Raw genomic sequence first — 25,461 nt, forward strand, 5'->3', positions numbered from 1 at the left:
TTATCTCGGTATAAATTTTAATATTCTATTATTTCTCGGCCCAAGTTTATCTTCTACAGCATTCTATAGTTCGGGCCTAGTTTACAATACATCACATTCTAATATGGCTTACAGAATTATTTTGTCTACGTTAGTACACGACTAAATATAGGTAAATCCTACAACTGCGGAGTCACTAACTCTTTGGTATACATAGCTTTTTATACACATGACTACATATTAAAATAATTATGAAACTAGGAAAATTTCTCTATTGCCCGGTGCCGAAGAATCATAGCTTAAATCGGATTAAAGAAAAACTTACTTCCTGAAAAATAATCAAGCAAGACTTGTGAGTTTTCTAAGCAGAAATAATTATCACACAACACATGCAGTCACACAAATGTGTAAATATATCGATCTAGTCATCCGACTAGCTATATGCTCACGCAGCCGGTCACACAAATGGCAAATCACCAGCACTCACAATCATTAACATCTTCATATAATCACATCACGTGGAAATTAGTCAGTGGAGTCACCGAACCCCCGATGAGCCATCCTCCCACATGGCTCATCCTCTCACATGTGCACCAGGGAGCCGATCCCCCATACTGGCCGACCGGTCTAATCCTCACTTGACCAGCCCTCTCATTGTTTTTCTATCCTCTCTTTTCTTTTTCATACCAACAGGAGGCAACCCGGTCGTCTCCATCAAATCTAGATCATCAGGCGCTCACAACAGGAGGCCACCCTGCGGGCTGCGATCAAATCCAGATTATCAGGTGCGCCCAATAAAGAAGCCAACCTGTGGTTAACAGTAACGGTAACAGTAGGTGCACACGGGGGCGCCGATCTCCCATTTACCCGGTTAACAGAAACAGAATCAGGATCCATATAACAGAATCAGAATATAACAGAAATCAGAATCAGGATCCGTATAACAGAAACGGTCTCACAAACCCATGGTGACCCACTTCATTCTAATTCCACACAAACAAAGCACAGCAATATCACAACACAATTAATCAAGTATTGCAATTAAATGCAAGCATATTAATCAATTAAACATCATAATGCAATGCAAATAACTAAATAATTAAATAGTATTAACAATAAACAACAATGATAAAATAAATAACAATAATAACAATAATAATGGAAATAAATAAATAAATAAATAAATATGTAGATCATTAAATGAGTAATAAAGATAATAAATAATCAGAGCACTATATTTATTATGTACCAAGTTATAGAACTAATCTAACTAAACTTATTAATTATGTCGTTAATTAAAATTAATTTAAGTTCTATAGAAATTTCGGCAGCACCTCCCCTAAAATTTGGACTATCTATCTGCTCAAATATCAGCAATATTACATCCATCAACCATTACATACACAGCCCATCCATCGGGCAATCAAACAATTTAATTTCCCTTCCTCCATATCAAGTAATAGTATAAATATTTAATCACAATACAAAACTTTAGCTATTAACAATCCAAGCTTCGCTATCTAAGGTTAAGCCCATACATACAATAACAAATAAATGAAAATAAACATTTACTTAACCACCACATTCTACTGGTTTAAAGTATCTATATATATATGCTTGTAGTAACCATATGCCAACTATAATTCACTCTTTCTTTTCTTTTCTTTATCATTATATAACTAAGATCCCGAATACAACTTAATAATATGTGAATCATCATTCTCGCCAAGCAAAATTTCAGGTAACGAACCCATTTTATTCGTCTCTCAAATCATAAATAAATATTTATACATCAATCATCATGGAATCTTGAAAGTACGTTCATTTACATATATTTATCCTTGTAAAACAACACAGAAAAATCAAGGTAATTGCTGTCAATTCGCCAAAAAGAATTAGCGTTTTTCTATCTTAAAATCATGGATCACACCAACTAACTAGTTCCACGCAAGAATTAGATTTACAACTTTAATTGTACCATGTCAAACAAAAATCAATGGAAATAATTGAAGATAGCTGCTGCCATTTTATCAAAGAAACCTTAAGTGTTTGGTTAAACTTACACATTATACGATGGTTAACCCATTTCCAATCAAGAACTCAATTTACAACTTCATTTACTTCATATCACAGATTTAGTTCAAGAATTACACTAAAATGGCTGCTGCCAGCCTAAGAAAATCAAGGTCTCTCAATCAAAATCTATATTATAAACACTAGTTGACTCATTTACCACCAGAAACTTAACTTATCATGTCAAATACCTCATATCAAAGCAGAAATTTTAAGCAAGTAGCTAGGTTGGCTGCCACCATATCACAATCATTCTAATTTCTTTCACAGGATCTACAATAAACACCCTAACTTACACATTTCCTTAAAAAAATGCAGTTATAGTGTCAATTAATAGTCAAAAATCAGATTTTCCCAACTATTAGTCATGTGAATAGTGTTTCAGGAACCTAGCATTTCTCATTCGTGATTCTAACAACCCTCTTGGGTTGTGCCATGTATATTCGGGACCCACATGAACAACTCCCACCATTAATTCTTATTCAATATTCTTAATTTTCTATCAAAACAACAATAATACATTCAATCTAATCTACATTAAATCCACACTTTAATTCCATTAATATAATTATCAAAATTCTTCAATTAAATTTATTTGGTGCTAATTTAAATTGGCTTTAATTAATTAAAGTCTTCTAATCGAATCAACACTTTTTAATATATTGGGTAATACGATAATTAAATTAAATTAAATTGACTAGCCACAAAATGCTAGAAATTAATTAATTTCTAGTAAGTAACCAAAATTAATTCCAATACCCAAGTACCACACTACCAGAATTTTGCTTGACCGGAGGCAGTGGTGGTGCTCGCCGGAACGAAGAGAGAGAAAGCTCAGAGCCACTGAAGTGGCTGAAGTTGATTGAAATAGAATCGTTGCTCACTTGAGCTGCTGTGCTCACTAGAGTCGTGAGCAGGAGAGGAGAGAGCGACGTCGAGCGGTGGTAGATGGAGACGATGTGGTTGGTCGGCTATGGGCTGGTGTCACCGGAAAGTCGATGAGGAGTCCCGACTCTTCCTGCGACTACTGCTCTCGCCAGAAGTGAATGGGGAGAGAGAGAAGGAACGATCGGAGATGCGCGGTGAGGAGGCGACGGCAGCAGGGAGATGGCGGCAAAGGGCTGGTCGCCGGTGATCGAAAAATGAAAGGGGAGGGAGAGAAGAGTGAGGTCGGCGCTGGTGCTGGCGCAAGGAAGGAGAAGGGAAAAAAAAAAAAAGAAAAAAAAAAAAGAAAAAAGAAAAAGAAAAACAAAAGAAAAGAAAGAAAAAAATCTTGGGCTTCTAGACTATTCCGGTTCGATTCGAATCGGTTTGGTCTAATCTAATGATTTGGCTCAATTTGCTTGGTTTTTGAGTTTTTCGCTTGGTTTTCGAAAAATCGAATTGGTTTATGAGTCCAGTTTAGCAATAATAAAATACTAGCAGGTATAATTTCATTGGTTGAAATAAAAAATTTAGTTTTTAAATGAAAATTCTACGAAATTAAATTTTCGGGTCGTTTCACTAATATATATAAAGGAGAATCATTAATGCTTACATGGCGGCTTCTCCATTCCTATGTCGATCATTCGATGATAATTAACATAGAAAGAAAATACAAAAAAGTAGTCACTTATAAACCACTTTCACCTCAGCCACAAACTACTGCGATCTTCTTCTTGTCATCTCATATCACACCCCAACCTAAATTGCCCATTATTGATAAGCATAGCCACCAGTTTATTTTTACCGAAATTGAACCGAAATCGAACTGTACTATGAATCAAAACTGGACCGGAACCGTTGGTTTAAAGTTTTGAACCGGAACCGGCGGTTCAAGGACTAGATAAGCTTCATGTAAATGTTAAAATCTAAACCTGAATCGATCCTGAATCGGCGGTTCTGGTCCGGTTCGAATCGAAAATTTTCTATTTTTATTTTCAAAATGATAATCACTTAACCTATTTTATACGTCTCTAAAAGTCTCAATAATATTTTACTACATGATATATTTTACTTAAATTTTTTTTTAAATACTCTTTACTTTAAAAGTTAAAAATCCAAGAAGTAAAATGGTAAAAAAAGAAAGAAATATTTAGTCTAAACTTATATTGTTTTTAACTTTTTTTTTTTACCCTTTTAAATTGTTTACTAAGTTTAAAATTACATTTTTTTTGAAGCATTTTTCAAAATTTTCTTATAATTTATTTAATGAATAACATTCAAATAAAATAAACTGATAATTTATTTGATTATTTTGTAAAATTAATTAATTTGATTCTTATAAGAGTATTAGCATTCTAAAATTTATTTGAACTAAAATTTGCCAATATTTTTTAAACTCACATTAATATTTTCGAAAATTTATTTAAACTAAGATTTACCAATATTTTTTAAACTCACATTAATATTTTCGAAAGAAAAATATAATATTAGAATCAATTTTTTTTAAACCAGTGATTCAAGAGGCGATTCAAGTTCAATATTTTAAAAATTTTGACCCTTGAACCGGCCATGCCTAATTGCTGACATGATTTTACAATTAGGGTTAAAGGTAAGAAGCTACTTGTTGCTCCAAAGCTTTACTTCAAGCAAATAACATTACTAACACATTCCCATTTGCTTCTCTGTTTTCTTCATTGATTGCTTGCTTTAAAATTGTCAGAGATGAGATGAATTTGTAAGCCATGAAGGACTCCATCTAGATGGTCGACAACTATAGAAGTACGCCTCTCTCTACTTCTCTTTATGCTATTCTCATTTGCTTCTCTTTATGGAATTTGATTTCTTCTCTCTACTTCTTTTGTAAGCCATGGAAAAGCATTAGTAATGTTAATTTTTTCCTCAGGTCCCTGCACCAATTTTTAAAGCAAGCTGATTTTTTTGCCACTCGGGTAATTGAAATTGAGCGAGAAGTTTTGGAAATATCAATTATCTTTTTAAGATGATTAGAATCTAAAATTTATCCTTATTTAGTTCTCTTAGCCCCAAAAGATTGAAAATATTGAACGATTGGAATGTCAAATTAAGATTTCTGGGGTTTGGATGTAATGCTTAACTTTCTCTGTTTTAATATTTGGTAATTCTCAATTATGGATGGATGAAGAATTATACATTAATTGTAATTTTGAATATCTTTCACTCTCCACGTAGGAAAATGCTTATATGATATATTTATTTAGATCTCCTCTTAGTTATTCTTTAATTGAATCTAGCACGTATTTGGTTTGTTCTTTCATGTGGAATAAAAGTTTGTATTTTCTACATTATGTTAAAGTAATAATTTTATTAGATGCATGTTTCTTTTATATTTTGTAGGATGAGAAAGATGTAAAAATTCGAGAATTGACTGTTGAGCTACAAAGAGAGCGAAAGTGATCTGCAGCTTACCAACAACAACTTGACATGGTTTTGATAGAGATGGAAGAGCATTCCAATCACCTATCAAGAAGCATTGAGAACATAGTGCAAAGTGTGAGAGATATCGAATCAAAAAGGTAGGCAGTAGCTTCATTGGCCATAAGCTCGATTAGATATATTGGCTTGTATGTTACTGATACATGTGTAATTATTATTGTAATTACTACAATTCTCCTTAATTTTGTATTTAGTCGCTATATTAATTTGACTTCGTTTGGATTTGTAACTCATAATCCTATAGTTTGGACATAATGCTCCTAAACACAGAGCTATACTTTAAAAACACAGGGTAATTTTAAATTTGAATCTTGGGACTATTTTTTCAGTTCCTAAAATTTAAACCGGAACCTAGGGACTATGTTTTCATTCCTAAATTTTGGGAGTTTGGATATCTGTAGTGACATTGCTGCAATTTAATTCAAAGTATTTGGCCATTTGTTTGTTCTATTTTTGCAAATGGTAGGTGAATATGGTGAATTTTAAAAGTTGGAATAATATGATTTCTGTTGTTATTTTTGTATTTTGATTTGTTTTGTACTAGCAGGTGACTAGGGAGTGTTGTAGTTCTTGGTGGGAGAATTTGAAGAACCTCACAGTATTAGTTTTCTGGTACTGCTATAATTATTTTTCCTTTTTATTTCTGATTTTATTCTCAAGGATCTAACTGTAATTAATATATTTATATGCTTTTTTATGATCAAGTTTGATATTTGTTTCCTAACAAAACTTGATTTAATTACCAGTGATTTAGTGAAAAAATAGGTGGAAAAGATAATAATTTAGTTTTGCCTTTTGCTTTGAATATTTGATCATTGATGATGCTTCACTATTTTTAGTACTATCACTAACTGTAATAGCACAATTATCTTCGAAGAATCTGCATCTATGCACAATCACCTGATTCAATAATTATTTTCTAATAAAGCTCTTTTAATCCAAATAAAAAGAAATAAATTGATTAATTAAAGTTCTTTTTTTATTTTACTTTTCACTAATTTTGTTGTTGTAAAAGACTTTTTTTCTCACATGGTTATTGTTAAGTTGCCATGTGATCATCCTTGCAAATTGCTTTATGCTAAACTGCAATGACAACATAGTGGTAAAAGTCTTGGCTTCTCAATATGGAGAAAAGCAACCTCATGTTTTCTGAATTTATCTTCCTATATTCTATAATCATTTTTCTTTTATAAACAAGATTGTAATTTCAAAGTAGTTGTAGATATCAGGGCCAAATTGTTTGGAAGCTTCTTTGGTTGATTCAGCCCTTTTTAAATGTGTTTTATTTGTATTAAACTGCTATTCATTTGATTGTTAAATCTATATCCTTTATCTGCTATAAAACATGGTGAATTGGTTTCTTCATGACAATTTTTATTTCGATTGAGAAATTAATTTCTTTTCTATATATTTCATTGTCTATTTGTTTGTTGATAACGTTTGTTTTTCTTTCTCCTTTTTCTTCTTTTGTTGTGATTTCACAAAGAGTCAATGCCCATTATGTATCTTAGCTTTTAATTTTGTTAATAGTAACACCCATGTTTTAATTTTGAGTCTGCAAGAACGACATAGCTGAAATGGTGTTTTTGTCATTTATAGTTGCAGTTTTTTGGCTTTCAGAATAAATTAAAATCGATGTATAACAGGAACAGAATTTGGTTTCTAAAGATGCTCAAGTGACAAAGTGAGGAAAGAACTCGTGTTTTTAGTTGTTTATAAAGTTACAAGAACTTTCTTTATCTTTTGCTTGGTATTTTATTTTATTTTATTTTTATGTTACATTGGTCCTTTCAAGTTCTGTTTTTTCATTATTCAATCTTTTGGTACATCTACCCATGTCAAGTGGCCTGGAATTTTTGGTTTGTTTATAATTGGACATCGAGAAAATAGTTGCTGATGTCAGTAAAAGAAGAAAAAGAAATGTTTTTCGTTAGGACACAGTTGAATAAGAATTTTAGAAAGATTGCAGGGAGAAAAAAGAATCATACAAAACTAAAGTTATTGCGTAGTTTGAAATTCCAATTTAAGAAAAAACCTTGCAGTTTAGAGTCATTTCCAATATTCATGTATGATTCACAAGGTTTTAAAAAAAAAATATAGAAATGGAATTAGGTTGGAGAATAGTAATTGTTAAGTGCATATATAATCAGAATCAGTCTATGTGTACCTCAGGTGAAGGAGGGGGAGTAATCTGGCTCAAGTATCTTTACGTAGAAATGACAAATCTTCTGCGCTGCTTTTTAGTTATTTTTTTTTTTTTTTTTTCCCCCTTCATTTTTATAGATTGTAGTTTACTCGTTACCCATACTTATTCTTTATATACTTTTCCCCTTTGCGTTTCAGGCCCTTGCCTAGCAATATTTCTTCTTACAAGGTATTTCCTTTTGTTCTCAAGTTCAGATTGTGGTTTCATTGTTTAGTGATCAGAATTATACTTTATGATATTCCCCTGTTAAACATTATTACTACGGTTTTGTTTATCTTTGCATCTGAATCTGGTTTGTTGGGTCTCATAGCAAAGGAAAAAAAAAATGAATAGATTTATGATTTCAAATTCTGACCATGTGAAGTGATCTTCAGATGAGTTTATTGAGGTGAATATTACCATTTAACCTCTCTTTTTGGCTTACTTTTAATTTATGAATGTATTACATTTATGTTTTCTAATTATTTTGTGTGTTTTAGGTACAAAAGATGAATATCATTGTTAAGAAATATGATTTCAGAGGCTGCTTTTAATAAAAAAAAAAAAAAAAAAAAAAAACTTAGTTGATTTTAGAGATGACTATGAAGTCACTATCAACTTGAGCAAAGAAACCCTTGCAATTTGCATGTTTATTTGTTGAGGGCTATGACTTTGAAATACGCCAGTTCATATTCATATGCACAAAATTATATACTTTTTCTATTTTTAATAGAAAATTTCAGGATTTACTTATACTTGAAGGAAATTTAAGCTACACGTGATCATAGGTAAATCTTAGCTCAAAATTCTCAATATTTGTTGTGAAATAAACAATAAATTGATGTTAGTTTTACCTTAAATATTTCTTTTTTAAAAAAAAATCGCATCTTTTTCTAAATGCAAAATGTTTTATTGATTTTTATTGTTATATTTAAACTATTTATATATTTGAATTAAAAATCAATATTTATTCATTTTAGATTGCAGCTAATTGTGTTGACAGTGGAAAGAAGTCATGAAGGTTATTGAATTGAGAATTAAGATAAAGTGGAAATCTAATTAATAAGTTATTTGTCTCTCCTTCTATTTTTTTTTTCTTTTCTAGAAATTATTGGTAAATATTATAAATTAATATGAATCCTATTATAAATTGACTATATTGAGCTTGTTTTATATAAATTGATATGATGTTACATCTAAGAAAGCTAGCGTATATATGATATTAATAATTTCTTTAAGCAAATTTAGGTTAGTAAAAAAATTCAGAAGTTAACGACATAGGCAACAACAAAATGATTGATGTATATTTTGTGAAAAGGGGTTTTCAAAATTTAAAATTTAGAATCTACATTTTGGACTCCAATTGAAAGTGACCACTCTCCTAAAAAGAATTCTAATTCAATTCTTGAACAAGAGCCAACTCTTATATGTATTCTTTACCTTTCACTATACGGGTCTTTAGACACCGGTGACTGGGGTTCCACTTATTCATTCTATACCAATATAATAATATCACACTCCCCAGCGATTCGAGCTATCTATCATTAGCGAAATAATTAGATCATGGGACTAAATAATGAGGATGGGTGCTTATTTGAAGGAAATGGTCTGTTTGAAGGAAATGGTCTATTTTGAGTGAAATTAGCTCTCTGCTAAGTAGTATGTAACTACTAAAGCTAGAAGACAAAATACATGAGCTAAGCATTTACAACTGTAATAGCTAACTAATTTTCCCACCAACCTTCTCCTTGTGGTGTGTTAATATCTTCTCTTTATTCTGTGTTTAACATTTGTCGAGTATTGTTTAGCAAGTAGAGTGTTTCAACCAAAGCTTAAGTGTTGGACAATGAGTTTAAGTCAAATCTGAATAATATAAATAAGTTGGATTAGAAAAGAATTTGAATCGTATTCAAATTAATATTTTTATGGTCAATGTTTATCTAAATAAAAATAAAAATTTTAAATTTTAAATAGCCTAATTATCAATGTATGGATTTAAAAAAATTTTAAATATAACTTTTAAAAATATACGTCCAATTGAATTGTAGAAAAATAAGAAGAAACTTCTAAAAATTTTTAGAAAAAGATAATTGCAATTGTGATTATAAGAAGAAGCTTTGAATCTTCTTTTTGTTTTAGTTTTAATATGTATACATATAAAGAAAGATTAGTATCCCTTTAATTTAGCATCCTCAGCCATTTTCTGGTCCTTGCTCTTGTTTTTTCTTCTTCTTCTTTTTTTTTTTTTTGTCTTAGTAATTAGTCTTTGACCATTGCACTCATTTTGTTTGAGGGAGTAAGAAAAGAAAAAATTGTAAAGTTATTACCTTAAAAATACCCTTGTCATGAGATGTTAAATATTTTTCTCAATTTTACAATATTCCCTTTCTGTATTTAATATTTTGTATATATTCGTAGAGGTGATGTTATTTTTATAGCTTTTTTTTAAGCAATTGCAATTCCACCTGTATGATCTATGTGAATTTAGAAAATTGAGAAATTTATGAATGGTTTAGTGTATAAATTATCAACTTCTGCTTTTATTTATATTTTCTTTCTTCCTTTCTTTCTTTCTTTCTTTCTGTGCCTCTTCCAATATTTATTAGATTTTATCTCCCTTCCTCTTGTGTGAAATTGGTTTATCCTCATCTGGTGTGGTGTTTATATATGTCACGGTGCCAGAATCTCGGAGCCTTTGGCACGCGTGTGGCGCCTAGACTTTGCTCATAGCCAAGGCCAGCCATGCATATTCGAAGGGTCTTAGCATCCTTTTCGACTGTAGGCCTCATCTAGCAATGCCTATCCAAGGATCTCGCACTACCGTATATGGGCTCAATGCCTTCGGGCATCCCGGGCGGCATAGTCCTGCCTATACCGAAACCCCCATTGCAGGAGAGATGTGCACTATAGGCCCTCGGCCCTATAGTGTCCATAGAGCTCCTTCTCTATTGAGACATCAGTCCCTCTTGCCAGACATGATGCCCGCACCTAGCTCACTAAGGCCGGGCCCCGCTTCCTGGCCTCGGGGCGGCGGAGAGCATTACGCCATGTCTCCCCTCTCATATTCTTGGTCCATATGCTATACAACATGTTATTCTCGCCTCCAATAGCCTTACTTCGTCCATAGGGTCATCATGGTAAGGCACCATGGGTAGGGATGCTGGACTCACACCCCCTACAATATAAGACATCCATTTTATTCTTCTTTTGAGAGTCATACAATGTATAGTTTATCCATTAATTTTTTTTTTTTAAGAGTTTAGAAGTCAGCATGTTCCTCAATTGAAATTAATGGTTGAAAGTCTTTGGCTATGTTCAGTAATAGCCTTTCAGCTAGCTTTTAGCATTTAACCATATCAAAACTCTATTTCTATCAATTGTACTGTTCGGTGATATAGTATTTATAATAACTTTTAGAGTTTGGGTGATTTTTTTATCAAAAGTTGAACACTCTAACATTGAACGTTGAGGGTTTCATAGAGATTTTTTTTTTCTTACAATCCTACCTATTTTATTGTGCTGATTTCAACTAATTAAACATCTAATGTCATTTTAAGTTAAACAACTATTTTTACCGAACACTTCTAATTTAAACACTATATAAATAACTTCAGCAAAAAGCTTATAACTAATAGCTAAGACTAGTAGAACAATTAACATCTACTACAAAAGCTACTATCTACTAAAATAGTTAATATTGTCGAACAAGCCTTTTGTAGTTCATTATACTCCCTAAGTAATCAAGTTAGATAGAAAAAATTCAAAAAATTTGTATACCTAGCTACTTTCAAAATGCAATAGTTCTATCAAGTATTTTTTAGACAAAATTGGATAAACGACAAATTGTTTGGTAAAATAATCAAAAAATTTTGGAATTCTTGATTTACCGATTTACTCCAAACAATGTCATTTTATTTTATTTTTTAAAAAAATCCAACTCTTATATTGTAAATCGATCAATTCGGTAAATCTGTTAGTAAATGGTAAATATTCATTTGGTAAATCATTAAATGCAATTTCGATGAACGGTTAACTGAACCAACTTAATATTCACATCCTACTTGTGATACCTTCAATTACTACTTTGAACAATCTAACACTTCAATTTATACAATTAAAATTTTATAATTTTATAAGAATACAATTAAAGTTATAATTTTACAAAAGAATAAAGGCCAATTTAAACCCTAAACTTATTTAGAGTAATTAAAAAAATCATGTTTGACCTTTTTAGGCAGTTTAATCATTGAGCTTATTTAGAATGATTAAATTTAATCCTAAATTATTCACTATAGGTATCTCTTATATAGATATTTATTAAAACTATAGTTTAGATTAAACTATATAATTTATTAACAAATAATTGAATATGGAATAAAGGAAAAAGATACAAGAAGTATATTTCTGTCTCTCTCTAATTTAATTGTTGATTTTAAGTTCATAAATATGGACCAATTTGAATATTTTAGAACTATTATTTATTACTGAGTTTATAACATATGAAATCCATGTAGAATTGAACAAATTAAAGTTATATTATAAATTTTGTGAATTTAAAATGTGTTGAAAAAAATGATGTTTTATAGATTTTAAATTTTTATGAAAAATTATAATCGTACCCTTATATTTTGCGGAAAAAAATTACTTCACCCTTCTCTTTTTAAAAATAAACTATTATACCCTCGTATTTTAAGATTATCGTACTAGATTGTGCTTCCGTCCAAAAATTTGCGATTTTGGACATTAAATGCATTTAAATGACCAAAATGACCCTGATTCCACCTTCCTCAATATCTCATTTCTTAAAAATTAGATTTTGGATGTTTTTGACGAAATGAAGTGATTCAACCTAAAATTATCTTCTGAAAAAAACCTTAAAACCAATGAAGCAAACCAAAAAACAGAAATTTATTACAATAATTGCATTCGAATCTCATTTCTTGAGCCAATCAAATACGTTAATGCCTTGAATTCCCAGATATATTCATATATAAACAAACAAAAATAGAGCTAAGAAAGCAACAACCAATGTTGTTTTCTTTTAGAATTTCATGCTTGCTTTCAAACTATAATAATACACAGACGAAATCGAGTGTATTGAAGGAAAAAAAAAATTCAAAATCAGATTGATGATAAATCCAAACCTATGGTTGCTTTGATGAGACTCATCCGTTACATGAAATGCGTTCTCTATAGAGTGTCCGTGCCGACTCTGATCACCGGAGTAAAAAGATATCATCAAAGGTTAATATTAATTCCAACGGAATCAGACCCACAACTACAATCAAGTAAGTTTCTTTTTAACTTTAAAATAATCGAAAAATCCATGAATAAAGTCCAATAACATATTTAAATACTTTAATCAATATATTGTTAATTTAAGCACAAATTGAAACAATAAAGAAGGCTAAAAGAACAATGGAAGAGAAAGAGAGGTATTCTGGGAAAAAAAATATTCTCTCTTTAGAATGTTAAATTTTGCTTTGGCTTGTACAATAAAATTGCAAATATTAGACGGAAGAGGAATTTAGTTTAACAGACATAAAATACAAGGGTATAATAGTCTATTTTTGAAAAAATAAGGGTAACGTATTTATTTTTTATAAAATATAAGGGTACGATTATAATTTTTCCTAATTTCTATTTAAGTGTCGGAAAAGTTTGATTTGAGTGTTTTTAGTGCAGAACAAATAGGGATAAAATCCAATTACATTGAATTGAATCAATTCATTAGGTTGCAAAACCACAAGTTTAAATGCTAAATTGGCTCAAAGATTCAATATAATATTTTTAATCATTTTAAACAATTTCCGATCAAAAAATATAATATTAAATATAATATCATATAATATTAAATATAATATCATATAATATTAAATATAATATCATTAAATATAATATTTTTAATAATTTTAAATAAGACCAAAAAATAATGCAATCTTTTCGACCTTTCTAAACAACTTAAGAACAAAATTAAGCTTCATTCTTTTTACAAACTAAAGTTTTCACAAGTATAATTTCACAAATTGAAACCGCGAACATAAAAGTTAATGTTGCCATTAATTATTGGTCCATTGGATAAATTTCCTCCTCAAGTTTACACAATTTGCTTCGTGGCATTCTCAAATTTGCAGGGGACTATCACGACCCTATAATTTTCACATTTCAATGATAACTATGCAGCTAAATCATTAAAAAAACTCATAAGATAAAAATAATACTTTATTTATTAAATTGGATACAGTTTAAAATTAAATTGCTATTGTAACTAAAATTGAAGTTCAAGATATTTGAAAAAGAAAGTTAAATTTAAGATTTAAGTAAAACTACCCGCAATATGATTTAGCCTAAATATACTCTCACCGAAATGTAATACCTTTATAAAAATTCAATTATAATCCTACCATTTTACATTTTAGTTTGATGATGGATTTAATTATTACTAAAATGTAAAAGTGTAAAATCACAACCAGTTCTCTACAAACTCGAGGGTGTCACAAGATAAATCGCGTAAACTTTAAAAGCAAATATATACATTTGGCCGTTAATTTTTCTTATAAACTTCACCGTTAGATTTATATATTTTGCACTATATTTTGCACTTATGAATTATCGATAGGGGTGCAATTTAGAATGACCCTCATTTCAGTTCCGTTCCAAAACATTTTAAAATTTGAAATTGCATCCCACTTCATTTCAAATATTTTTTGAAATTTAAAATTTTATTCTATACCCATTGAAATTCAATAGGTCCAAATTTCTCAACTATAAGTACAAATCCAACATTTTATGACATTTTTTAAGATATAAATTTTTAATTTAATAAGGAATAATCAACATATTTTTATATATACATACTAAAAAGACAATTAAATTTTTAAAAATAATAAATTAATATCACATAATTAAAAATTAAAATATTTCGTCTTACATGTTTGTAGATAATAGGTATACTTCACCCTTTACATTTAATAATTCAATTCATACAATTAACTACTTAATAATTAATAATAAGATTGTTATAAAATCAACAAAAGATAATATCATTCATATTAAGATATATCAATATATTTAGTCACCAAATCTATTAAAGTGTTAAATCCACAAAATATATATATATATATTATGAGTCTTAAGCATACTAAAATATTTCGACCTTATAATCTAATAAAAAGTAAGATATGATAACTAAAAGCATAATTTTCAACCCAAGAAAATAAACGAGTATTCAAGCACATAATATGTATAAAATATAAATTAGGGTTGTGTTAAATTATAAATTACGTAGTTTTAAAATTAAATAAAAAAAAATTAAAGATATTTTATTCTAAACTTTAATTTAATATTTTATTTTACAATATATAATTTGCAAATAGACAATAATAAAATAAAAATTTGACATATGGCTTGAAATATGGAATTTTATTTTTTTGTTTCCATTCTATACTCCATATACTAATATTTTAAAAGTTAAATTCCATTTTAAACTCCGCATTTCAAAATTCCATTCCAAATTAACATTTGGTTTGGGATTTCGAATTGGATTGGAATTTTACCTCAGGAGAACAATAATATTGCACAAAGGCTTAAAAATGCTGAAAAGGAGCAGAGATAAATAGCATATGCTATCATACAACATCTCCTGCTATCAATGGAGGAACAAATCTGTAACCTTGCAGAGTCTGCTCAAAGATATGACCAACTTTGAGTAATTTCTCCTGAAAACAAAATGGAAAAAGAAACTAAGCATAAAAACCCATCAACTATATCAATTCACGAAAATGCAGAGGAAAAACTCAAACAGAATCTGCAAATTAACTGCATATTTCACAATGATAAGATATATTCATTTTCCGGTGATCTATATGCTAGCTGATAATATTGTTTTAGCTGACATTCAATGGGGGAAAACCAAAAACCAAAAGGTTAGTTTACAAGCAATGTAATTTTAGTAGTAAACTGAGACTCAAGAAAGCTACAAGAAATGATTGGATTAAAAAACCAATTGCTGAACAACCAAAAGGTCGAAGTTATGGAAGATCCAAGTTGCAGCTCATCGTGCAACCATATAGAACTAGAAGATATTACCTGATAAACTAATAGCTAAAATTTCTTTTTCCTGATAAATCCTATTTCAAAGTGATTTATTTTTCCAAATATTAGCAACAAGCATAACCACGGTTCCAGAACCGCCGGTTTCAGTTTCAAAAAAGATGAAACCGGAACCAAACCACTTTTAGACGGTTTTAAAACCGCAATCGAAACCGGAATTAGATAACTTGTTCAAGTTTTTTTAACGTTTTTTATTTTCTAGCTAAATAAGAAAATTAATAGCAAAAATAGTATTAAATTAAAAAACACTAAAAAAGTAAATACATAATTTTAAAATTCATTAAAAATTATAATTTGTATGTAAAAAATATATATTATAAAGTGGCAAAGATTAAAATTAAAAATATTTGAATAAGGAGCAATTTTTTATTTTTTCCTCTTTTCCACTTACAATTTACAAGTTGTATTTATATTAACAAATTTTAAGATGGTAGAAATTAACTTTAGCAATTAAAAATCATGTGTTATCTTTTCTTTTTTTTTTTAACGGTTTCAAACCAGAATCGCTGGTTTCAAACCAAAACCGGCGGTTTTAATCTTCAAATATAAGGAACCGCAACCGAACCTTAAATACCCTGATTTGATTACGGTTTGGAACCTTATTTGGACCGGTTCGGTTTCGGTCGGTTCCGGTTTGAAACCAACCGTGGTCATGCATAATTAGCAAATAACCATGCCGGATTGCAGCCCGTTTCTTTTAATGTCTTTCAAATTGGAAATAAAAGTTAGAATAACCATTGGCCAAGAATGAGATGTCAATACCTCATCAAATGCGGCACCGATAATTTGAAGGCCAACAGGAAGTCCTGCAGGACCCCCTTCGACAAATCCACATGGCAAAACTAATGCAGGTAACCCTGCCAAATTAACATTAACCTGCAACAAGGAAAAAATTGCTATACATATCATGATGAAAAGAAAATAGAATCAAGTAACTTTGCCATGATACTAGCAGAACTGTGAAGGAAATAAGGAAGGTAAGAAAGCAAAAAATTAAACAAAAGATGAATTCAAAATAAAGGGCACGTTAAAATAACCCTTGAAATAAGAAAAATTCGAAGTACTCTTGGCACAATTAACAATAAATTTTACTAATATAAACATTTTGAAGAGCTGAAGCATCCATTTTGAAGTAAAAATAAAAATGCTGGACAAAAATATGAAAAACCTCTGTTCTACTTGTCAACAGCAGGTCTGTGTATTTGTGAAGAAAGTCATTTGACTATCATCTGGCCGTGTTAAGTTCATGATCCTATACTGATCCCAAGTAACAGAATTACCTCCTCAATCTAAAATACACCTTTTCTATTTTATCTTTCAATCCTCATCGAAAAAGCATAATAGTCCAATGTTGAAAATCAAATCTTCATCAAAATTCAACCCCTACCCACAAAGTTAAAAAGAAAAGGAAGGGAAGGGGATGCAAATAGTCAGGCAGAGTAGAAAGAAGCACAAAAATGCTTACGGTCATAATGTCACCGGCATACATTGCCAACGGATCATTTTTCTTTTCTCCTGTAAAGATTAAAAGAATTGGACACTTATAAAAAGGGACAATAAGAAGTCAAAGCAGAGGCAGAAGGTCAAAAAAACAAGCCACAAGAAAGTGATGTGTAGAAATACCAATTTTATAAGCAGCAGATGGAGCAGCAGGACAAATTAGGATGTCATTTGCATCCAACGCTGCCTTGAAGCTTTTCCGAATTAAAGTCCTCACCTGAATAACTATTACAATCATAAATTTCTTCTTGAAGATCTTAAAAACTATAGCAAGAATTATGATTTTCAGAGAAGAGAACCCATATGAAATTACCGTAAGTGGTATCTTAGTGGTGTTTGGTAAAACTGAAAAGTAAGTGCTGAAAATTTAAAGCTTGAATATTAAGTGCTAAGTAATTTACATGATGAAGTTTTAAAATTGTAGAATTATTTAAATACTTATTGAATTAATGCATCCAGTGAAATTTTTCAGTTAAAATTTTTAACTTATTATTTTAAGTAAACGATATGTAGATAAGCATTATCAAACAACTTAAAACTAACAAATTCTGAAAAATGTTAATTTTAATTGAGCACTAAACGGTGTTATGAAACTCCACCTAACATACTTAGATATTCAAAAACATACAAGACTAGCAAAATTTATTCCAAGCCACTTGTTTAAATCTGTCAATAAGAAATTCAAGCTCTGTAGAGGAACATGACGCTGAAAGCCTGAACCCATTGAAAACACCATGGTTCCTGGTAATCACATTCATCTTTATCAGAGATGTGCTGGGTGCATCATACATGCACCTTTTTCAAGAGACATGTTAGATTTACATGCCCACTTATTTACCTGCTGGGCACGCTTGTAGTATGCATCATAATAACCAGCTGATAAGGCATATGTTCCCATCAAAATTCTCATTTTGACCTGCAAGTAAACAAATGACATTGCTTCAAGTTTTGTGAAAAGTACAACTACAATTTACATTTTCCTTTTTAACCAAGTAATGGTTAGCGTTCAGGTTATCCATGATAGTGGGAGCAGGCAATAAGATCCTTGGGTATTAAATAATCCATCCAACTTTCAAATCTACAAACTTAAGCATAAGTACAACAAATTTATTTACTGTGACTAAGGTATAAATGAGCTGAGCCAGCTCGCGAGATGTTCGAGCTCAACTCCAAAAAATTTCGAAAAAGTTCAGGTCCAATTGAGCTCAAGCCTGCTCGTTTAGCAAAAGAGCTGAGCTCGACCTAACAATGTTTAGATCAAAAGCTCGTCGAGCCTTGCCAAGCTTATATATATATATATATATATATATATATAACATTTATTTTAAGCTTACTCAAGCCTTGAGCCTCGACCCTAAAATTTTCAAGCTCGTCCAGTTTCGAGCCAAGCTCAAACTAAGCTTCAAGTTTGGCAAGTTCGAGCTCAGCTCTACTCATTTACAGCCCTAACTCTGACCACTTGAGATGATACATACCTCAGGACCAAATCCTTTTGCTCGAGAATCTCCATAAAGCAAATTTAATTCATCAGCAACAGCTTGATTTCCATACCTGGACGACAAGCAGACGGTGTATACTTATACTTGAGCATATATACAAATATAATGAGTCCAGAAAAATGAGAATCCAAGAGGGGGTTAGGTGATAACTATTGTTAAAGCAAGTTCTTTTCACAATGGGCTTCACAGTTGGTTGCTTAGTAATACAGTTAGTATAAACAAAACCTCTCAACCAAAGCATTAAAAATAAACGATGATAGATTGTGTTTACCCTATTATGATATTTCCAATTTTACCAGAATAAATATTGTAAAGCCACAAAAAGGGACAGTGCTAGAAAAGAAAAAGTACAAGGTGTTTTAACTAATTTTTTAAAATACCCATAGTTTAAAGGAAATATGCGACACCTGTGGATTCAGTGCTAATATTAGGTGGTTAGCTCTATTATATTTCATCTGAAACCTAGAAGAAGAAACCACTCAGATCTGCATCTCTCTCTCTCTCTCTCTCTCTCACTCTCTCATGTGCAATCAGTAGCTCATTTGCCGGCAATGCAGCATGAAGACCTAGTTCAACTTGAAGGCATTTTAGCTTTATTCTCTTTCATCTATAGCTCAAGTGCAATAAGTAACCATTTACGGGCAACGCAACATGAAGGCCTAGTGCAACTTTAAGACACTTTAGCTTTATTCACTTTTATTTTTAGCTCAAGTGCATAAGCCATCAAATATGCCCTCTCAAAAAAAAAAAAAAAAAAAGGAATTATATAACCAAGTAATTAAAAGTTAAAACTTGAGAAGATAATAGATACAAAGTTATGATTCCAATATAGGCAACAAAATAAATTTGAAGGAAATAAATCTGTCAAAATATCACTTGACACCATCATAAAGAGGAAGAAGAAGCAACACAATGAAGTAATCAAAACTTGAGAAAATAATAGATACACAAGTAACAATTCCAATATAAGCATCAAAATAAATTTAAAGGAAATAATTTCGTTAGGATATCACCTGACACCATCATAACGTGCTAAGTTGGAAGATGATTCTGATGCAGCAAGAATATAGTATGCTGGTAAACCAAGGGAAAAAGATGGTAGTGAAACCTGAAAATCAATATTTTAAAGTGAATGGAAGCGAATAAACAATGTTTAAAATGCAAATTCACAGGTTAAACAAGAGAAATGTTAAGCAAGGAAAGGTTGAGAGTTAAACCTCTGTCACAATGCATCCTAATTCTTCTAGATGCGAGGCGGCACCATTAATTGCAGATTTTACTCCATTATCTACACCATCATCAAGAGTTTCACGGATGAGACCAATCCTCAACCCCTTCAATGGTCTAGATTCCACAAGATTTATGGAAGTGAATTGAGATGTATAATCAGGAACCTCCTGTAGTGAGATTTTTTTGCAAATCATTACAAAATGAGAAACCCAAAGTCCAAAACTCAGAAAATCAAAATGTAGCACTTGAAAGAATGAAATAATAACACCATGTGAATTTTTTTTTTCAAGGCTTCCTTTAAACAAGTATAGTACATATAAAGTGATGTATAAATATTGTTTACATAAAAGACGTTGCCATTCCTATTACAATGACCACATACAATTTTTAGTTGTCTCATGGATTAACAAAATAACCAAATAAGAATACAAGTGCCATGAAATGGAAGGATATGAGATCATAATCATGCAAACATGAAAAGAATTCACAGACTTCAATAAATAAAGACAAGTGCAAAGAAGGTAGATGAATTCTTACTCTCCTACTGCTAGTGGCATCATATCTATCATGACCAGAAATTGCATGAAGAAGGATGCCAGTATCAGCAACTGATGTACCAAGGCATCCAATAACATCAAGCGATGAAGCATATGCCATGAGTCCAAATCTTGAGACACGCCCATAAGTTGGCTTCAAACCAACAACACCACAAAATGATGCTGGCTGTCTTACACTTCCACCAGTATCACTTCCCAATGATACCATGCATTGCCTAGCAGAAACAGCTGCAGCTGATCCACCTGAAGATCCACCAGGCACCCGAGACACATCCCAAGGGTTTGAAGTCACCTAATGAATTAAGATACGCATCACCTGAGTAAACCAACTCCAGTTACCAGCATGAAATGTTGCAATATTAACTAAAAAAATCAGCTCCATATGCATTTGATGCTCAAAGAGATAAACAAATTAACAAATTAAGAATTATACCAGTATGGCAGGTAGGAGAATTCAATAGATCAGAAGAGTATTTTAACGCCAAAGTGAAATAATTAAGAAAAAAAAATGCCTAGTAATCACTTGAAGACATGAAGGTAAAGGAAAAAACAAAGTTTCCTGGTAGTAATGTTATTGGAATTATCCAAGTATGAGATCAAAAGGAGACATTTTATCATGTTTTATGCAAATGTCTACAAGCTGAAGTATTTTCCCCAGCACCCAGCTAAGAACAAAATGAAATGTGAAAGGATACTCACTTTTTAATATGCATATATAAACATAAATACAAAGATAAAGAAATGTATATACATAGAGATATTCAAACGTAAGAATCCAGTTGCAAATAATGTTTCTTTGGGTGAATTGACATGATATCAATTATAAAGTTGACATTCAAAGGGGGAAAAGCATTTCCTTCCAAAAATTCTATAGATTTAAGCTAGAAAGATATCAAAGTACATCGAGATTCAGTTAAGCCACAATTACATAATCTTGGTTTCAAATTAGAATAACTTAGGACTGTAAGCATTCTGCTCAAATTTTCACTATTCAATTAACCAACGATTTCAAGATTACTAGTTAAAACTCACATTCTATCATATAAACAATAATCAGGACAGCAAAAGCAACAAATTGAAGCAAAACCCATGAAAATATTTCCTTCCGATTTAAAGGAAAGGGAAAAAGAATCTCAAACCTTAAAACCAGAACCTTCAGTTGTGCTTCCCATACCAAACTCATCCAAATTAGTTTTTCCCACCACAATGGCACCCTTCTCCTTCATTCTCCTAACTGTTGTCGCATCATACGGTGCCTGATAATTCTCCAAAATGCGGGACCCACCAGTAGACGGCATATCGGCCGTACATATATTATCCTTAACCCCAACAAGCACACCAGCAAGTGGACCCACATCCTCACCCTTGTCAATCTTATCGTCTATCTCTTGGGCCTGTTTCAATACGTTATCGGAGATGTGGAGGAACGAGTTGAGTTGTGGCTCGGTGACTCTGAGGCGAGCTAAGTAGGACTCAGCGAGTTGGGTTGCAGTGAGGCTGCGACATAGCAGAGAGTGACGAAGGGTGAGAATTTGTGAAGAGTAAGGGGATGGGTCTGTGAGGGCAGAAGTAGTGACTGGCAATGAGTTTATGGAAGACGACAACGACGACGAAGAAGAAGAAACAGAAGTAAAGGTGAGAGAGCGAGGCTTAATGGAAGAGAGGTGGTGTAAAGGAAAGCGAGAGAGAGACCAAGGAGGTTGCAGTGTGGATAGCATTTTCTTTTATTTTTTCTTTTGGGTTTCAACGCAGCATAGGAAAGGCAGCGGGCAGGTACCCACTAGTCACTAGAAATCAACTACACAAACCCGATTATCAATTTCTGTGAAGGAATAAACTAACTATGCCCAAATCCGCTTAGGATTACCAGAACCTGAATCTGAACCCAAAAATGCAACAAAAAAAAATATAAAAAATACATTAAAATTCAACTTGAAATAATAAAACAATTCAACCTGTAGTATTCTAGAACGACAGTACCAGTAATGTTAAAATAGAAGAAAAGAATTAAAATTCAACATAAATAAATAATACATACAACTAGCTACAGAAAATTTAATAAAAGACTAAAGAGAAAATTATAATTAGCTACAGCACATTTTTTTCCTAATTTAAAAAATAAAAAGCAACGGTGAAGAAAAATTCCTAATCACATTACTAATCATCTAAACATATACATTTTTCAGGAAATTAATTAGCTTCATCCAACTCAACAAGAATCTTTGAACCTCAAAATACATAACCACATTCCAAGATTTAGATTTTTACAAGAAAGAAAGTGAAGATAAATTCAATAAATAGAGCTCCTCTTTCATCTAGGATATACATATAATACTTTCATCTAAAAAGTAAACCATTTGAGATGGAGAATAACAAATAAAACATGCACAAAACCCACAAACGAAAAAATAAAACAATAAACATATATCTCCCTGCTAAACCCACAAATTAATTCAACAATATATTCAACAACCCCTCCACTTTGTCTGTTTATATGTATTTATACAAAAAGAAAAAAGAAATAGGAAAAGGGACGAAGGAGAAAAAAAATTAAATGGACAACGAAATAAGATCAAGAATGCAAATGGAGGACCTGGCACTGGTACTACGGTTGAAGAGCAGAGACTGCTGCGGAGGCGACGCCACGCACGGAAGCAACGGGGAAGGGGTAGAAAAAACAATAAGACTGTCAATGGGTAGAACTGTAGGAGGAGAGAGCGCAGGGAGGATACATTGAGTTGAGAGGATGTTGTTTTGTTTGTATCAATGAAATGCAACCCTCAGCTAAAACGACGTAGTTTTGTTTGTGGCTCCTTTTTTTTTTTATATAGTTTTTTACGAGAGTGTAACACGAGAACTTCCCGAGGGGTCACTCATCTTAGTACTACTCTCGTCTAAGCACATTTAACTTCAGAGTTCTGATGGGATGTGTCTCCTACATAAAAATTACGTTGATAATGATAATAATCAACTATTAATTAAAACGCTATAATTATATTTCCAATATTATATAATTGCAATAATAATAATAATAATAATAATAATAAGTAAAGTATTAAGTTTAATACTTTTTATTAGAGAATATATCTAGTGGGATATAATTCATTATAGTTGTTGTACTCCTTAATTTATATATGCTAGACTTCTAAGTATAATTATTCTAATATATATGATAATACTAATAAAAAAATAAGAGGATCTTTAATTAAGATATAATTATAATTATGTTTACAAGTTCACTAATTATATTTTATACGAGTCATCTTCTAAATTACTATAATTATATTTAAATTTCATATTTCACATTAGTCATATTTTAAATTAAGATTTAATTATAGGTAGTTTTTAAATTTTTAATTATAATATTATTAGCGTTCTATTCATATTAACAACTTTTTTTAGTTTTTAATAAATTTTCATAATTACCAAACTACAAAAATTCAACTGAATTACTAAGACACAAATACTATATATATAATTTCATTTAATATATTTTATGCAAAAAAACTAAATTCAAATTATTAAAATACTATAATCTAATGTATATAATTTTACTTATGAATAAAATTTTATTACTATCTAATATTCATTAATAAAAATTTTAAAATATAAAATAACTAAAAGTTATATATATATTATGTGCATTTTTTTATTCAAAGATATTAAGTAGCGTGGTGTTAAGGTAGATTAATTTTTACATAAAGGTCATGGATTGAACTCGCAAAAATCAGGTCGGAGAGGGTTTAAGAGGTTTTTATTCCACCAATTGTAATAGGAAAAAAGCTCAATTTGCCCTCCCGAACTTGGAGGCCATATTCGATTTGCACATAATTCGCCTTTTTAGCCTAGAAACTCACCATCTTACAATAAGCAGGGCAAAACTCCTTACAACAAGCAGACCAAGTTGCCCTATTTTTCCCTAGGTCAGCGCGTGACAAACGCATAAGGGGATGCGTCTGAAATATGAAAAATGGGGCTAAAAGATTTCCAATTACAGCTGTCTATCTCCCTCAATAACGTGTGTAAGGGAATAGTAGAAACATAATTCCTCCTTTAACATTATTGTTGCCCTGTTTGGCTCATTTATACTGAAATTGGGGAAAATACAAAACCTAAAACCTATTGCAGCAGACTTCATAAGAGAATCATATTGTCCATCTACAGGTAACTATCTTGCACCTTATTTAGGGTCAATTGCATGTCATTACATCATTATATATAGCTTTTACTAAATATCGAGAATTTTGTAGTCTTTTTTTTTTTTCAGTAACTCAGTTTGCATTGTTATATATGGTTTTTGATTGAACTATTGTATCTTCCACGGTCAAAATGTCTTATGAAGTGGAAGTAAGGGTAGTAATTCATCACAGAGGTGTATTTGCAGTCAAGAAAGGCAAGCTTAGATATGAGGGAGGTGAGGTTGAAGATTTTAATGTGAATGATATTGACAAGTTACATTATCGTAGACTTAAAAAAATAGTGGATAATGTGGCTATGGTAACAACTTTATAATTTATTGGTTGCCAAAAGGACATCGATTTAAAGAAGAATCCTTAATTAAAGTGAAAGATGATGTTGCTGTTCATGATATATTAATACCAGGTTATACGAATAATGATGTTATTCATCTTTATGTGAACATTTTATTGACACGCCAGATGTTGTGTACATGCATTTGTTGTCTGGCATTGAAACTGTAGTTAATAAAGAGAATGTACCAACTAAGGATGGGGTAAATACTTTGTTAAATAAGGATGTGCCTGTGATTGAACCTGAGATTGAAGCCAGTGCCCATGTCAATGAACCTGACTTTTAAGGTAATGTGCATGTGAATAAAGTTGAGTTTGAAAGTAGTGTGCATGTGAATAAGCTGAGATTGTGATGAGTGCATAGCTGATACTCAAAGGGCATTTTGGGTATATACCAGGAA

General features: G+C 31.1%; 1 protein-coding gene and 2 long non-coding RNA genes across 5 annotated transcripts; 1 reads left to right on the forward strand and 2 right to left on the reverse strand.

Annotated features, from left to right (window-relative positions):
- On the reverse strand, positions 1–3,567 carry LOC149496979 (uncharacterized). Its single transcript, XR_016320340.1, has 2 exons — positions 2,828–3,567; positions 1–307 (listed from the first exon to the last, which is right to left on the reverse strand). It is a non-coding gene; the product is annotated as an uncharacterized LOC149496979 (long non-coding RNA).
- A 1,022-nt stretch (positions 3,568–4,589) lies between these two features.
- On the forward strand, positions 4,590–11,037 carry LOC105632428 (uncharacterized). 3 transcript variants are annotated; one of them, XR_016320664.1, is made up of 6 exons: positions 4,597–4,755; positions 4,880–4,925; positions 5,350–5,528; positions 5,996–6,060; positions 7,792–8,042; positions 8,134–8,386. It is a non-coding gene; the product is annotated as an uncharacterized LOC105632428 (long non-coding RNA). The 3 variants fall into 3 exon arrangements; XR_016320666.1 differs by lacking the exon at positions 8,134–8,386 and adding an exon at positions 10,316–11,028 and having other exon boundaries at positions 4,598–4,755; positions 7,792–7,822; XR_016320665.1 differs by lacking the exon at positions 8,134–8,386 and adding an exon at positions 10,316–11,037 and having other exon boundaries at positions 4,590–4,755; positions 5,996–7,822.
- Positions 11,038–14,929: 3,892 nt separating this feature from the next.
- LOC105632427 (Amidase family protein) lies at positions 14,930–23,282 on the reverse strand. The gene is made up of 11 exons (XM_012214809.4): positions 23,125–23,282; positions 21,671–22,410; positions 20,512–20,823; positions 19,962–20,141; positions 19,758–19,852; positions 18,721–18,796; positions 18,084–18,161; positions 17,369–17,462; positions 17,211–17,260; positions 16,508–16,621; positions 14,930–15,351 (listed from the first exon to the last, which is right to left on the reverse strand). Exons 2-11 carry the CDS (start codon positions 22,247–22,249, stop codon positions 15,262–15,264), a joined length of 1,668 nt encoding a protein of 555 aa, XP_012070199.1. The 5' UTR covers positions 22,250–22,410; positions 23,125–23,282; the 3' UTR covers positions 14,930–15,261.
- Between the last annotated feature and the right edge of the window lie 2,179 nt (positions 23,283–25,461).

This window comes from Jatropha curcas, chromosome 4, assembly GCF_041381405.1.
Source record: "Jatropha curcas cultivar XTBG-Jc1 chromosome 4, XTBG_Jcur_1.0, whole genome shotgun sequence".
Classification (NCBI taxonomy): Eukaryota; Viridiplantae; Streptophyta; class Magnoliopsida; order Malpighiales; family Euphorbiaceae; genus Jatropha; species Jatropha curcas.